Source organism: Mesoplodon bidens (assembly GCF_964165515.1).
Source record: "Mesoplodon bidens genome assembly, contig: HAP1_SCAFFOLD_1148, whole genome shotgun sequence".
Taxonomy (NCBI): domain Eukaryota; kingdom Metazoa; phylum Chordata; class Mammalia; order Artiodactyla; family Ziphiidae; genus Mesoplodon; species Mesoplodon bidens.
The window spans coordinates 57,452-72,934 of NW_027672137.1; the positions used below are offsets into that span (position 1 = coordinate 57,452).

The window sequence follows — 15,483 nt, forward strand, 5'->3', positions numbered from 1 at the left end:
ATATCTTATGTGCAAATTTATTTTGAAAACAGAATACTACACACATCATTTCATATCCTATTCATATCACAGATACCTTTCCTTGTTAATAGATGCCTCAGTACAGCCTAATTGTTAATGGTTTTCTTTATTGTATATTTTACCATAATTTAACAAACCTTTACTTTTGGACATATGGGATACTGCAAACTTTTTCCTATAGAATCACCATTCTAAAGCACATATATGTGCACATAATTTTATCTGTATTTTTAAATGTTTTGGCCAAATTTTTAAATCTTTATTTCCTGGGGAGAAATTGTCACTAGTTAAAAATAATGGTATTAGCATCAGCCCAATAAACGTCTATTTAATAGAGTAATATTGAAAACAAGGTTGGATCTGTGCCCTTAAGAAACTCAGCTTTAAGAGGGGCAAGACAGGAGAACAAATAAGGATTGTACACTGGATTCCAATATATTGTACATACACCTGTGTACTTGATATGTGAATGACCTCATTCTCTATTTTGCAAAGCAATAATTATACAGAAAAACAGATTGTTCCCTTTTATTCACTGGAGAGGATTACCAGTGACCCAAAGTGAAGGCTTCCAATTAAAGAGATTTCATTAGCAGAAGATATATTTTGGGTCCTTCGCTAGTGTCATGATGTAAAGGGATTATATGTTTTGTCCTAACAAGTAAGTACATTGGATTATAGATAAGCTTTTACATTGTTAATGCATAAAATTCACAACCCTACAATATGTTACTCATTACTATTAATTTTCACTCCAAATTAATATGGCGCTTTCTAGTATTTGAATGCACCTGACTTGGGTACAGGCTCTGAATTAAACAGGAAGCTGAAAATCAGGTATAAGAAATACACAAATACATGCAAGAAGCAAGAACTAAAAAAAAGAGAGCCCATTACACATCGGTATCTTGAATATCTTGAATATCAGTGTATACATGACTCATGTATGGGTGGAAGTGGTTTGGGTTATCTACGGACTTGCACAGCGAGGAGGCTCCCTAACGTCACTGGCTTCACACAGGCGTTTCCACGTTGTGCAGCAGCAACTTGAGTGGGACTTCACGGCTCTATCTATCCATAATACTTGACAAAAGCCCTAGAAGGTACTGAAAGTCATAATGGCACTTCCTATACTGTTTGAAGAAACTGTGCAACAAGGCAGTTAAGATTCAATCTTGGGTGAATGGGAAGCCAAAGAATTAGGCAGCGAACTAGGCCGCGGAGAGGGCAGCGGAAGCCTGGCGTGGTCCTGTGAATCGGCGGCCACCAGGCGACGGCCTCAGAACGTACGCAGAAATTCCCGGCCCTGCGCGCTGACCCGAAGACCTAGCTCTTCTTCGATTAGTTAGCGGCCGGGAAACAACAGTCCTTTATCCACTCCACGAACGTCTGGATGTATTTTCGGTGCCAGACACCGATTACAAACAGAGAAGTGAGGAGTCCGACAGAAGAACCCTCGTTTAAAGTATCCCGGCGGGCGGCGCTGGTAAGCAAAAGCCGGAAGAGATGCCGTGACCACTCTCCAATAAGTCGAATCCTCTCCTCTGCTGCCTCTCGCAGCCGTCGGCACCGGCTGTGCTCTGGGCCCACTCTGGGTCGCAGCGCTGGGATGTAGTGAAGTGTCCGCTGAGAGGCGTTACTGCCCAGCGCCTGCCGCGACCCCGGCGACCGCGGGTCGACCCCGGGCCGGAAGTGACGGAACTGCTCTGAGCACTTCCGGAGCTGCTGAGACGGCTTCGCCGGAGGAAGCAGCGCGGGCCTTGACCGGCGTTGGCTTGCCGCCTCCGCCGCCGCCGCTCCTGGACCCGGTTCTTCTGGCCCGGCCCGACCCGGTCTGGCCCGCCCGGGCTCATCGGCCGCGGGGCCACGGCTCCCGGTAAGTGCGCGGTGCGAGTCTAGGCCTTGTTTACCCCGGCGGGCCGGGGGAGGGGGTGGGCTCTCCGCGCGCCTCCCTAGCCCGGCCGGGGCTCCGCCTTCGTCGCTGCCCGCGAGGTCCCGGCGCCCTTGGCAGCTCTTACACTGTTTCAGCGCACTCCGCCACCCGCCGAGGGGCGGCTGAAGGCTGAGGCCAGGGCGAACCGGCGCCTGGCGTCTCTCCGTTATTCCTCCTCCCGCCGCCTGCTCAGCTCGCAGTGAGGTCGGAGGCCAGCGCCTCTGATCGACTGGCGCCGGCGCATCTGGGCCCTCCCCGCCGGGTGCGCCGGCAGACGCGCTGCCTTCGGGGCTCCCCACTCGAGTCATCGTTGGGAGCTTTAGCAGTGCCGCCCGCGCGGTTAGTTAACGCCCGTTGGTGAAGGGTCCCGCAGCGCGTGGGCTCCGTGTCCTCGCGGATATCCCGGCGCCTCGGACGGGACAGGCGGCCCAGGAGCTGCGTCGACGCCTCGCCCGACGCTGCTGTGCTAGCGGCGGCAGAGGCAACCGTGTTCTGGGATGACTTCACCTCAGTACTGACCCTGTCCCATAGAACTTTCTGCCACAATGGTCATATTCTGTATTTTTGCTGTTAAGTAGAGTAGCCACTATCCACACGTGGACATTGAGCATTTGACTTACGGTTCGTGCAACTGAAAAAGCAAATGTTAAATTTTATTTAATTTTTAAGTTAAGTTAAATTTAAATAACGACATGTGGTTAGTGGCTACCGTATTAGACAGAGTTCATATTTTTGTATCAAGTAATTTTCTTCGGACTTGTAGACTTAGTAACTGACCCTACAGTGCTAAATATTACGTCTGGAGTAAACGTTGTCAGACCCACAAAAAAGTCTGTGTTTTGTTCTTGTCATCTTTAAACTGAGAAGTCTTCCGTTTGAATTCTTTAGCCCAGGGTGGGTGGCAGGTCTTCTGAACACGTGACTTTGAGGGAAGGGGGAGGAGTAATTTCTGTTACTCCTTTTCTGTTTGGGATGTAAGGATAATATTTAATATCCAAAGGAAATCAAAACGTTATCATCAGTTCTGTTAATATAGTAATAACATACTGGCCCCTTTAAGCAATGTCAACACTCTTTCAAATAGAATAGGGATATTTAACTTGGAAAAGATTTAAAATTAAGGTTTTATTTAAATTTGGACCTAGAACACCCAGTAAGTATGAAATGACAGTCTCCTTTTTGGAAGGCAGCCTGAAGTTTTCCCCTGTTTCTTGAATATTTGGTTGGTGAGAAGGCTATGGGCAACCTGTAAGCCCAAATCCTGGAGAAAAATCTAGAGAAAGTGAAAACGGTGCTTTTTTTTTCTTTTTGCGGTACGCGGGCCTCTCACTGTTGTGGCCTCTCCCGTTGCCGAGCACAGGCTCCGGACGCGCAGGCTCAGCGGCCATGGCTCACGGGCCCAGCCGCTCCGCGGCATGTGGGATCTTCCCGGACCGGGGCACGAACCCGTGTCCCCTGCATCGGCAGGCGGACTCTCAACCACTGCGCCACCAGGGAAGCCCCAAACGGTGCTTTTTTTGTTGTGATTCTGGAGGTAGCTTTGTAGATAGTATTAGGCTCTCTAGGGGGGTGATGGGGCGTTATGAGTCCTCATAGGCCCTGGATCTGGTGAAAGTATTACGCTGGACTCTACTGGTTGGCAGCAGTGTGGTCCTGGGCAAGTTGCTTAATCTTTTTGAACTCTAGTTTCCTCATTTGTAAGAAGGGGATGATAGCCACTTTGTAGGGTTATAAACATTTAATGAAAATGAGTCTGGCCTGAAGTTGGCTCTCATTAAATGAAAGCTATTATTGGTAGTGATATTTTGTAGATGGGAGCAATATTTATAATGCTCTTTATGCAGATTTGCCTAATAAGCAGTATCGTACATAAAAATGCAGATAAAAGAAAACAATAAAAAATCAATTATTCGTCTTCTATTTTGGAAATCATCTTCCACAATCATTGTTTGGACTTTGATTTTCATTTAGTTTAAATTTGCCTGTTTGTGTTTGAAGTATTTCTTTGAAAGTTATAAGCTCTGGTTTTCCAAGAAATTCAAAAGTATAAAGAAGTGGACATAAAATTTCTAATTAAGTAAGCAAATAGTACTTATTTAGTCTTGGATAGTGGGATCTGTCGTTCTAAGAAAGTCAAGTAGCCCTTGAGCATGTCAGAAGAGAGGTGGGAAATGGGTGTTAATATTGCCTAGTGGGTATTCTACTGGAGACATTTTTTTTTTCTTTATTGAGCCCAAACCACTGGACTGCCAGGGAATTCCCTCTGTTTTCTCTCTCTCTCTCTCTCTTTTTTTTTTGTTTTCTTTTGGGGACTTTTTTATTTGAAAATATTTTTTTCATGAATAAAGTGAGATCTGAAATATTGGCAGTATTCTGTAAGTGTTAGCGGAGATGAGTTCATGGCAAAAGTCCAGTTTAAGTCAGTTATGATTTGCTTTGTCAACCTCTATGTAACATTTAAGACTGAAATTGTGGTAGTTAACTTAGGAAATCTTAACAATAAGAGTGAGGTGGTGCCCAACATTGTAAATCAACTGTACTCCAATAAAAATTAAAAAAAAAAAATTAAGGTGTGGTGGGCTTTCAAACTGAGGGAGGGAACTGGGTATCCATTTCTCTCACAAGTACCCCAGGTTGAATTATTGTTAGCTGTTTATTTATTTATTTATTTAAGTCTATTTGTTTAAGTCTATTTATTTAAGTCTATTTATTTATTTATGGCTGCGTTGGGTCTTCATTGCTGCCCGCAGGCTTTTCTCTAGTTGCGGCGAATAGGGGCTACTCTTCATTGCGGCGCACGGGCTTCTCATTACAGTGGCTTCTGTTGTTGTGGAGCACGGGCTCTAGGCACCTGAGCCTCAGCAGTTGTGGCATGCAGGCTCAGTAGCTGTGGCATGTGGGCTCTAGGGTGCAGGCTCAGTAGTTATGGTGCTCGGGCTTAGTTGCTCTGTGGCGTGTGGAATCTTACTGGACCAGGGATTGAACCCGTGTCCCCTGCATTGGCAGGTGGATTTTTAACCACTGTGCAACCCGGGAAGTTGTGCTGTTTACTTTCAGTACTTTCTTTTTTTAGAAGGCCATGTAACTCTTGTCAGTATATAATTATGACATATAGATTTCTGTGGGACTTATAAGAAAATAATTTCTGGTCCCTTGCTGCTTGTCGTTTTAAATGTCTTTTTAAAAAATAAATTTGCAAACTCAGGGTACCAATTTTAAAATATATAAATAGAACTATCTCTTTTCATTTTAGATGGAAATTATATAGACTATTTGGGTAACATCTTCCTGAAAGATCTTCAAGAATTACAGGTATTTTTAATTTAATTTAAAGATTAATTTTTTCTCCTAAAGGAAAAATACCATAGTTAAGTTCAGTTGTGATGAGGTGGTTCTAGCATACAAAACAATTTTGTTAAAAGTCAAACTGCAAGTATTACGTTACTGCCCTCTCATTAATGTGACTTATTTTTTAATTTGAGCATTTATAGGTAACATATCAGAGGTAGATTCACTGATATTTTTATAATATCATTAAAATGTGGCTCTATAATCCCTTAGACTGGTTACATATTCAGCACACATTGATTTTTAATCTTTGTTTTAATTTTTTTGGGGGAGAGATTATCTACTTCAAATAGGTTTTAAATTTACCTTAGTATTTAATCCAGATTTGGTTATGTAAATTATTTACATACTGTTCAATCCAAATGCTCTTGCATTTTAAGGTCCTATTATTTTTAGATTTAAATCACTATTTGATACTGTTCCTTGGAAATGATCACTTGAAATAGTTCTTGTGCAGAGAAGTTAATGGGTATTTGCCAAAGTCCTCTCTGAGAAGACGTTAAGACTTGTGACTGTTTTGCTTTCTCAACTAGTATTCTCTTTTCATTTATATGTAATTGAGTAATATTTTGATCTGTGAGGATTTTTCAGTAGCTGGTTACATTTGATCTCTTGTTTCTTTACCCTAAGTAGATTCTAGCCTTGATCCTGCTAAGGCAGAATATCTATAGTTTTCCTTCACTATTGTGTCAGTTTCTTTACCTCTTAAGTTCCTCTTTTAAAGGATTAGTAGAACCCTTTAAAATGGAAAAATCAGTTAACTTTGCAGACTAGAGGAAGATGTTGAAGAGCTATGTGGTTTTTATTTTTTCTTTACTATACTTTACTATTTTTTCTTTTTCCCTAGATATTAGGGAAAGAACTGTGTCCCTATTTATGTACTGTCTGTGTCACCACTCAGTGGAGCATAATTAGCTAAGAGATTTTAAACTTTGGTTGTTTAGCCTTTAGGATGCTTCTTCTGTGGGCAGCCAGCTGTGGGAATGTGCTCCTCTCTTAAAGACCCTGGCAGGAAGGACAAATCTATGGGAATTTAACTCCTTGACATAGAGCAGATAGCCTTACTCTTTCATGCCAGAGCCTTCATGTGAAGTTACATTGTTAACTGCTTCTGCCCCTCCAGGAAAGGGTTTCCCTTTGAAAGTCCTGGGCATAGAGATGGTGGTGAGGTTTCTTGTATGAGGGGAGAGTTGGAATAAGCCATAGTGGGGGTAGGACCAGGGCTATGCCATTTTGGTTCTTGAATGGTTTCTGTTACAGCTTCTCATGGTGAAAGTAAGTAACACTTATTTTTTTGTTTTCTTCCCTTAGAAGACAAAAACACTAATGCATTTGAGAAAGTGGTAAAGTTTGTGGGGAGGGGAAAAAACTGCTTTCCTGATCTGCAACTCGTCTGGATGTTAAGATGTCTGTGGACATGAATAGCCAGGGGTCTGACAGCAATGAAGAGGACTATGACCCGAATTGTGAGGAAGAGGAAGAGGATGAGGACCCTGGGGACATAGAGGACTATTATGTGGGCGTAGCGAGCGATGTGGAGCAGCAGGGGGCCGATGCCTTTGATCCTGAGGAGTACCAGTTCACCTGCTTGACCTACAAGGAGTCCGAGGGTGCCCTCAATGAGCACATGACCAGCTTAGCCTCTGTCTTAAAGGTGAGCAGTGTTGTCAATTCCCAAGTGTAATTCCTGCAATTAAATATGAGCTGCTGCTAACGTCTCCTCCAGACTGATCGAATGGCCTGTAGCTTGAAACCAAATATAAGTGTATGTTGCATCATCTGGACACATTTGATGCATTTACTTTGTTTGCTAATATGTGCATATCTACGGTCCTCAGCTTCCCAGACTACTAGGAATTAGAAAGGAAGGGTGGGGTGGATTCAGGAAAAATAGACCAGAAGTACATAGAAAGCAGAACTGCATAGATTAACACTTGTTTCAGAAAGTCTTATGAAACTTTATGAGGTAAGATAGGATAAGCATCAGAATCACCATCCTCAACACAACAGTGTGTGGGTGACTGATAAATGTCTTAAGAGAGGTACCTAGATCTCCTGGTTTGCTGTGAATAATCAGTGCTTCTGGGCTAATGAGCTCATTTGTTTCATATACTGATGACTAATGTCTGATGTTGAAAGAGATTTTAGCAATAACTAAGAATAAACCAAGTTCTCATAGCTTCTATTTCATTGATTTTTGGGGGGTGTTAAATTGAAATTTTAAGTAATTAACAAAATTGGTTATTCTAGCAAGCACCTTATTTTTAGCACTTAAACTAGCTTACTTTTCAATATCTTGCACCTCAGGCCAGTTACTGTCCTCACTATGTACCTTTTGTACTACGTAATATTACACTAGTACATAGCATAGCCACGTAGAACACCATGTACTGTGAATGTGAATATTATTATAGTCATTTAGACAATTTCCCAGCATGTTTCTCCTCTAATATTGGCCATTATGTGAAAGTGGGGAAATTTCTCCTACTTTACTGTTTTCCCTGACCTTCCTTTCAGGAACTGTTACATGTATTTCGTTGTTTGCTAAAATTGAAGATCAAGAGCACATTGGAATGATTTCAACCAAATAATTTTCATGTTGGTATTTAATGGAAATAACTAAGGTGTGCCATGGGTCATCACTATAAAAGTTGCTTTATCTACTAGTTCAGGCAATTTTTTTTTCCAGGTGATCGGCAAAGGCTAACTAATACCTTGGATTTGGACACTCAGGGCTTTATTAGCAACTAGCTAGAAGCTGAAAGCTAAAGCTTTTTGTGTGACTCACTCCTAGAAGTGTGCACATTTCCTCTCTTGTGCTCAGCATAAAACTCTGAAGAATGGAGACCCATTGGAACCTCTGGGTTTGGGATTTCTCCACCATAACGATAACAAAGCTGCTGGGACCTCTGCTTTCCAAGGGCATTTCCCTGGTAGAAAAGAGGCATCAGATCTTTTCCTTCCTCATTATTCATACCTCTCCCTATCTGGTCAACTAGTTTCTTTTACTTTAACCATATTATACATAGTCTTGGTATTTAAAATTACAAAAAAAATTGTCAGGTGTGTGGTTCTGGACGGTATCAATTGACTAAGTTCATCAGGATGTTCCCATCTATGCGTAGGAATTCTCAGTTTGTCCAGCCCCTTGCGCTGACTTCCTGACCTGCTAGAGCGGGGCACAGCTGAGGGGCACAGGCCCTTTCCTCCTTTTTTTTTTAAAAATTGTAGTAAAATCCATAAAATTTACCATTTTACGTCCTTCCTTTTTATTAGGCTGTCATATTGTCGGCCCCCTGGAAAACCTTCCCTTCATCTCCTCACCTTTTAGTACCCTCAGGACTCCTTCAGAGTCTACCTTGTGATTTCCCTGAGTGAGCCTCCTCAAGACCGTCTAGAACACAGTGGTTGTTTCTTTTGGTCCCAGTGTCCAAATGTTACAGCCCATTTTTTTTTTTAACATCTTTATTGGAGTATAAGTGCTTTACAATGGTGTCAGCCCATGTTTATTACATCGTATAGTGCAGTCTTCTGACTGCTTCATGTTTTACCTTTTCACATGTTTTTGCATGTTCTCTCCAACTAGATTGTTACTTCCTGGAGGGCAGAAACTACATTTTACCTTCTCGCTCCCATCATCTCTATCACAGTGTTTCATCCATAATAGGTATTGAATAATTTTGAGATACTTGTGGATTTTGTCAAATTTTGATGATGTAGCTGATGTTATTGGTGTGAGCTAGATTCCCTAGTTCCTGCTGTACATTCTCTACTGTCGTAAAAGAGCATTATTCTGTCCCTCAAGATCATGAAGAGTAGAACAAAAAGAACTTGGAACAGAGATGAAGGAACAAAGAGAAATGGAAGAAAGTTGAAACCCCAGGAATTGGTTAAAGAGAAAATGAAGCAAAGAGGAAAATAATCCATGAAATTTTAGATGATGGTAGAAGTAGAAGATGGATTTTTTTTCCCTCCCTCACTGAGGAGCATGTTAACACCATTTCCTTTCTGGGGCTGGGCAGCAAAGGTTCTGGCTTATTTGGTGGCTTGGCTGCACATAAAGGGGCTCACTGGTGTTTTAAGTGGTTCAAGAATTTGACCAAAGACGACAGGCAGAAATAGCTTGGTTAAGAGTAAGGGAGAAGGAATCACACACAGTCTTCCTCTCTCAGGCTGGCTAAAAACTAGCATTGGTTTTATTTTTGTATTTAAAATTTTTTTGAGACAGGAGGAAATAATTTAAGTGCTGAGTTTACAGAATGGTGTTCCCAGGTGCTTTGGCTACTGTCACTCCCCTGTTGCATGTGTCTCTGAGAATGGAGCTCAGTAGTCATCACCCAGGTCAGTACTGATTTCCCTCATTGGTCATGGTGCTGTTTGCACAACTCTGTGACTTATTGAGATATTTAATTCTTTCATATGATTTAGGTGTTATTCAGCTAGTAGGAAATGTGATATGTACGTAGTTTAAAATTAGAGCCTTATGAGCAGCTGTGTCCATGAACAAAAGCTAAGTTTGAGGAGTGGCATCAGTTTTCCACTGATCTGTGTTACTCATTTTGTTGTGTTCTGGCAGTTGCCTATGGGTGAGCTGTAGCCTAACAAAATTAAGCCTTCTGTTACCTTTTGGGATTTGAAGTCTTTTAAGTAGAAAATTGCCAGTTGCCTGGGTAGAAAATTGCCAGTTGCCTGGGACACTGGGCTTTTGGTTTAGTGAGGGCCCTTGGTGTCAGAGGGTCTTCCTGTATGTATTCTGGGACCAGTCCTTGAGTAAGATCATTAATTGAGAAAGGAAAGTGCCCAGAAAATCAGATCCTGGACTGAGGATAGACAACAGAGAAAATGCTTATCTGCTATGGGGTGGTGGCGGGGGGGACTGCTGATGTTCAAATAACGGCAAAACAGAAGCATTGTTTAGAGAATGAGCTATCATCCTATACAAATGGAATAGTCGTGAAAGATGAAATGATTGCCAAGTGAGGTGGATTGTGTTTTAAGAGGGGGGAAATCTCTGACGAATATTTTAGTGATATTTCAGTCTTTAAAGAAAACAAAGTTACCTTAAAAAAATTTTTTTAATTTAATTTTATTTATTTTTGGCTGTGTTGAGTCTTCGTTGCTGCGCACAGGCTTTCTCTAGTTGCGGTGAGTGGGGGCTACTCTTCGGTGCGGTGTGCGGGATTCTCATTGTGGTGGCTTCTATTGTTGTGGAGCACGGGCTCTAGGTGTGTGGGCTTCAGTAGTTGAGGCGTGTGGGCTCAGTAGTTGTGGCTCGCAGGCTCTAGAGCGCAGGCTCAGTAGTTGTGGTGCATGGGCTTAGTTGCTCCACGGCATGTGGGATCTTCCTGGACCAGGGCTCAAACCCATATCCCCTGCATTGGCAGGTGGTTTCTTAACCACTGTGCCACCAGGGAAACCCTACATGCTGTATTTTTATATGAAACTTACACAAAGATTATTATTGCTGCTATAGATGAGGGGAGGCCTTTTCTAGTAATAACAGGAATTTTTATTGCAAAATGTGCTATAGTTAACTTAGAATAATTTTGTCATTCAGTGAATCCTGTTGGTACTGTTCCCTGAATTGCATGAGGCATTTGCTGTCAGGCTGCCTAAGAAGGAGATTAGGCATGGTTGAGCCCCAGAGAGAGCCCAGGCTGGGTTTCATTGGTGATGGTCTGGAAGTGTCTCCCACGTTGTGTGCGCCTTCTCTCAGCAGCATGTCAGGGCTGTGGGTGGGAGAGGCAGAGTGTTGCTGCTCAGAGTCCCGCTCATGCTTCAGAAAGGAGAAGAAATAGTACATTTTGGGCTAGATCTAGTCCATGGAGCTACTGTGAGCTATCTGAGCTTTCTGCTGATAGGATAAACTTCAAGATAGGGTGCAACAGCAGTGCAAGTAACCAAAGTCCACAGGTCGGTTAAGCATGGGGATGGGGAAGTTACCTTCTGGGATGGAGTGGGAAACTAAGATGTATAGGTAAAAAGGAATAAAATGTAGAGGATCATGAATGCAGCCTAAGGTGTCTTTACTGTTGGAGGGAAGAATTTGATTTTTTAAACTTCATTGCTGAACTGTGCTGCTCATTTTCTCAAGCCTGGTTTTCCTCAAATAGGGTTAGAGAAATAAACTGGTTATTAATGAGTGTTTTTACTACAGTTCTTGCTTTACGAATTGCTGTATTAACTGTAGTAGAGCTGGGAAAATGTTCCCTAGAACACTCTATTCTGCCACCCTCTTGCTTGAATTTGTTTTAAGATCTAGTGCTTGCTATTCAGCAAAATATGGCTGGAAAATCTCTCAGAGTTCTTTTTCTGTGGATCATTTTTCCCTTTTGTGGATGAATCATGAGTTTTCAGGATTTCTGACTTTAAGTGCAGAAGTCTTTATAGTCCCTTGTTCAAAACAACCTGGTTTCTATGCATTTGTCATTTGTAACATAAGCAGTTAATATTCTTAACAACAAATACCTTATATTTATCCTTTCTCTCAAGTGGCACTAAGTTTTTGTATAATATCTGGAAAAGACTAACTTTATTTATTAAATCAACTTTCTTGTATTCTGGTATAGCTGAATTTTAAGAACATTTACTTTTATTTATACATTCATTAATTAACCAAGTAATGGTTGTTTTCTTGTTACTACTCATGGAAAAGTATCTTTAAGCTGAGCCTAGTAACACTGAATGTTTGTGTGCTGAACAGCCATCTGATTTCTATTTTTATGATCTGATGTCAGGTTTCTTTGCATGCCTGTATCTCAGAATCTAGATTAAATTCCTGTGTTTCAGATAGTTCGTTGTTAGTGGATGTGTTGACGTAATTCACCATGCTTTAGTCTGGAAGTCTGATTTGTGTTTTACTGGTATATAAATTTATTTTTTAAAGGGAGATGAGAAATGTCCAGAGTGACATTGAGAATTGCCTAAGTATAGCTAGTGCTGGAGTTGTCCCTGTCTTGCCAGCTTAGAAAGGTTATTGTTATCATTGACTTTGTGTCCTCACTGTGTACCTGGCATCACATACAACATGCTCACTGCCTTCCAGAAAAGAAGCTCTTCATCAGATTCAAGGCCAGCTTTCATTCTGGTCTTTTCTTGTACTTTCACACTACTTTAGGAACCGTGTAAACCATTTGTAATCAAGGGGTGATTCTAATTCCACAGTTGTCCTAAACCTGAACTTATTTATATTTAAATGTTTATTGTTGAGATGTTACTACAGTTGAAGAATATCATTCATAATTCCATTAATGTAAAATAAAAGTTTTCTTCCTTGCTTATTATCCTTAGGTCTTGTCCCTATTCATAGATAATGTTACTGTGCTGCAATTCATTCATTCATTCAACCAATATTTATTGAGCACCTACTATGTTCCAGGCACTGGGAAAATAGCTGTGAACAAAATAGACAAGAATCCTTGATCTGGGCAACAGTACATTCTAGTAATCATTGTGTACATATATTTATATATTCTATTTTTTTGTGTAAACTTCAAACATTTCCTCTTGTTTATACTTCATCCTCATTAGTTATTTTAGGGATAACATACCATCTTTTTCTTGAACCATAATTTGCTCAAGCTTTCCACATTGGGCATTTAGGTGAGTACTTATGTGTTACAGTTATGGGGACTGGTTATATTGCTGTGAGTATTTTCATGGATGTGGGCTTTGTGTTGTTGAGCCTGGGCTAGTGGTCAGATAACTAGGTTCCAGTTCTTTTTCTGCCATTTAATATAACATGACCATGGGCAATTTTCTCAACATCTCTAAGCTTCAATTTCCTCATCTATAAAATAATGATAATTAATACCTTCTTCACAGCATTAAGTGAGATGATGCATATAAAGTGCCTGGCACATGAGTGTTCAAACATGGTCATGGTAGAAGCAGGGCAAGAGTTGAATGAGGAGAATATTGCTTTCACATGTTTGCTGTGGTTCCTTAAAACATTCTCAGGATTGTGCATTTTGAGTCATAGGGTAGGAGCCACATTGTGGAAGGTTCTGGGTGACGTATTACTGACTGATGCTTCTGAGCGTGCGTGTGGTAGTTGGATCATGTACCTTGGACTCTTTTGCCTTCATCCAAAGCTTCTAGTGTCCTTCTCCTGGGGCCTACTGATAAGAAAAGTAAAAATAACACAAATTGAATTTTGAATTGGGACTAGGAAAAGATTATAGGGGAATGTAGCCTGTCTTGTTCCTACATTTCTGATGAACTGCAGCGGTTGGTCTTGTGCCTGCATTGACAGCACTCCTTAATGAAGTACTTAGCTTAGTTGATTTTGGGATCCTTGTTACTAAGGCACCTCCTTACCGTTTTTTTTCTTCCCATGCCACATGGCATGCAGGAATCTTAGTTCCCCAACCAGGGATCGAACCCTTGCCTCCTGCAGTGGAAGTGTGGAGGCTTAACCACTGGACCGCCAGGGAATTCCCAAGCACCTCCTTACTTTAACTTTTACTCTGTCCCAATATCACTCCCCTGCTGCTCTAGGAAAAATTTAAAGGATTAGAGTTCTCTGCTCGAAAGAGTTGTAGGGGGCTTCCCTGGTGGCGCAGTGGTTGAGAGTCCGCCTGCCAATGCAGGGGACACGGGTTCGTGCCCCGGTCGGGAGGATCCCACATGCCGCGGAGCGGCTGGGCCCATGGGCCATGGCCGCTGAGCCTGCACGTCCGGAGCCTGTGCTCCGCGGCGGGAGAGGCCACAGCAGTGAGAGGCCCGTGTACCGCAAAAAAAAAAAAAAGAGTTGTAGGAAAGATTTGAGAAAGGTACAGACTGAGATAACAGGAAGCTTCTCATCTTGCTCGTCCTGAAATGTGTCTGCCTGTAGCTTGATTAATTAAACTGTCATGAATTGTCAGAATTTGAAGCTTACGTTGTGTTCTCTTTAAACTATCACGAGCCTTTATAAACATGAAATGGTTTTACTGTGATAACCACAAGTTATCAATTATAAATAGAGGAAAGTACAGGCAGGAAGAGTGAGAGGTTTGTTTGGAGATTTTAACAGGAGAACAGAGCTGTTCTTATAATCATGAACAAAGAGTGGTCTCTATCTGAGAATGTTGCTCTCTGTGACAAGCAGTTTCTTTCCTGGCCAGTACATGCTCTACCCACTCATTTCCTTTTTCCGTTGTTTTAGACTTTTACTGGTTTCTTCAATGCTCTCACCATCATTTTCCAGTCTGTATATAGCCTTGCCACGTTTTACAAGAAATATTCCAATGCCATCAAACGTGGCTTTCTGGATTCTCTATCTTAATTGGTGATACCACCATCTACCAAGCTGGAAACTGAGGATTTACCCTTGACTCCCTTCTCCCATGAAGCCCTCTCTGATCTCCACAGTCAGACACTCTTGCCTCTATACAACTTTGTGGTACATGTTTCTTTCTTTTTTAAGTTTATTTATTTATTTTTGCCTGCATTGGGTCTTCGTCATTGAGTCTTTGTTGCTGCGCGTGGGCTTTCTCTAGTTGCGTGAGCAGGGGCTACTCTTCATTGTGGTGTGCGGGCTTCTCATTGCAATGGCTTCTCGTTGTGGAGCACAGGCTCTAGGCGCGCAGGTTTCAGTAGTTGTGACACATGGGCTCAGAAGTTGTGGCATGCGGGCTCTAGAGCTCAGGCTCAGTACTTGTGTCGCACGGGCTTAGTTGCTCCATGGCATGTGGGATTTTCCTGGACCAGGGCTCGAACCCATGTCCCCTGCATTGGCAGGTGGATTCTCAACCACTGCGCCACCAGGGAAGTCCCTGTGCATGTTTCTTGGTATGTACTTATGCCATTTGGAAAATTAGTTGTTTGTAAGCCAGGGATTGAACTCTTTGAGATAGAGGTCCATGTTTTTTCTTTGTATAACAGCATCTAGCAAAAAATGCCAGGTTATGTTTTGTTCTCAGTAAGTGTTGCTTGTTGATCTGACTGTCTGAGCCCAGGCCAATAATTGGAAAAGTTGAGAATCTAGCCCCAAGGCTCTACTCTGTGTGCTCATGTTTGTAAATAGAAGACATGCTTGTTGAAGGGCTTCCATGAAGCCAGCTGATTTTTGAGTTCAGATAATATATACTTAGTGGACGTGTGGTTCCCAGCTTGGTGTGCATGTCAGAATTAGTTTTGGCAGTTCTCATATAGAAGACTGAACTTCGTGCAGATGTAATAAAACAGAATCTTCAGAG

At 42.0% G+C, this 15,483-nt stretch overlaps 1 protein-coding gene across 2 annotated transcripts; it reads left to right on the forward strand.

Moving 5' to 3' along the window:
• Nucleotides 1-1,737: 1,737 nt before the first annotated feature.
• LOC308610556 (E3 ubiquitin-protein ligase ARIH2-like) lies at nt 1,738-7,066 on the forward strand. Of its 2 annotated transcripts, XM_081259647.1 has the most exons (3): nt 1,739-1,897; nt 5,208-5,266; nt 6,614-7,064. In XM_081259647.1, the coding sequence occupies exon 3, from the start codon at nt 6,708-6,710 to the stop codon at nt 6,984-6,986; it is 279 nt and encodes a 92-aa protein (XP_081115773.1). In that variant the 5' UTR covers nt 1,739-1,897; nt 5,208-5,266; nt 6,614-6,707; the 3' UTR covers nt 6,987-7,064. The 2 variants fall into 2 exon arrangements, with proteins under 2 accessions (XP_081115774.1, XP_081115773.1); XM_081259648.1 differs by lacking the exon at nt 5,208-5,266 and having other exon boundaries at nt 1,738-1,897; nt 6,614-7,066.
• The last annotated feature ends 8,417 nt before the right edge of the window (nt 7,067-15,483 follow it).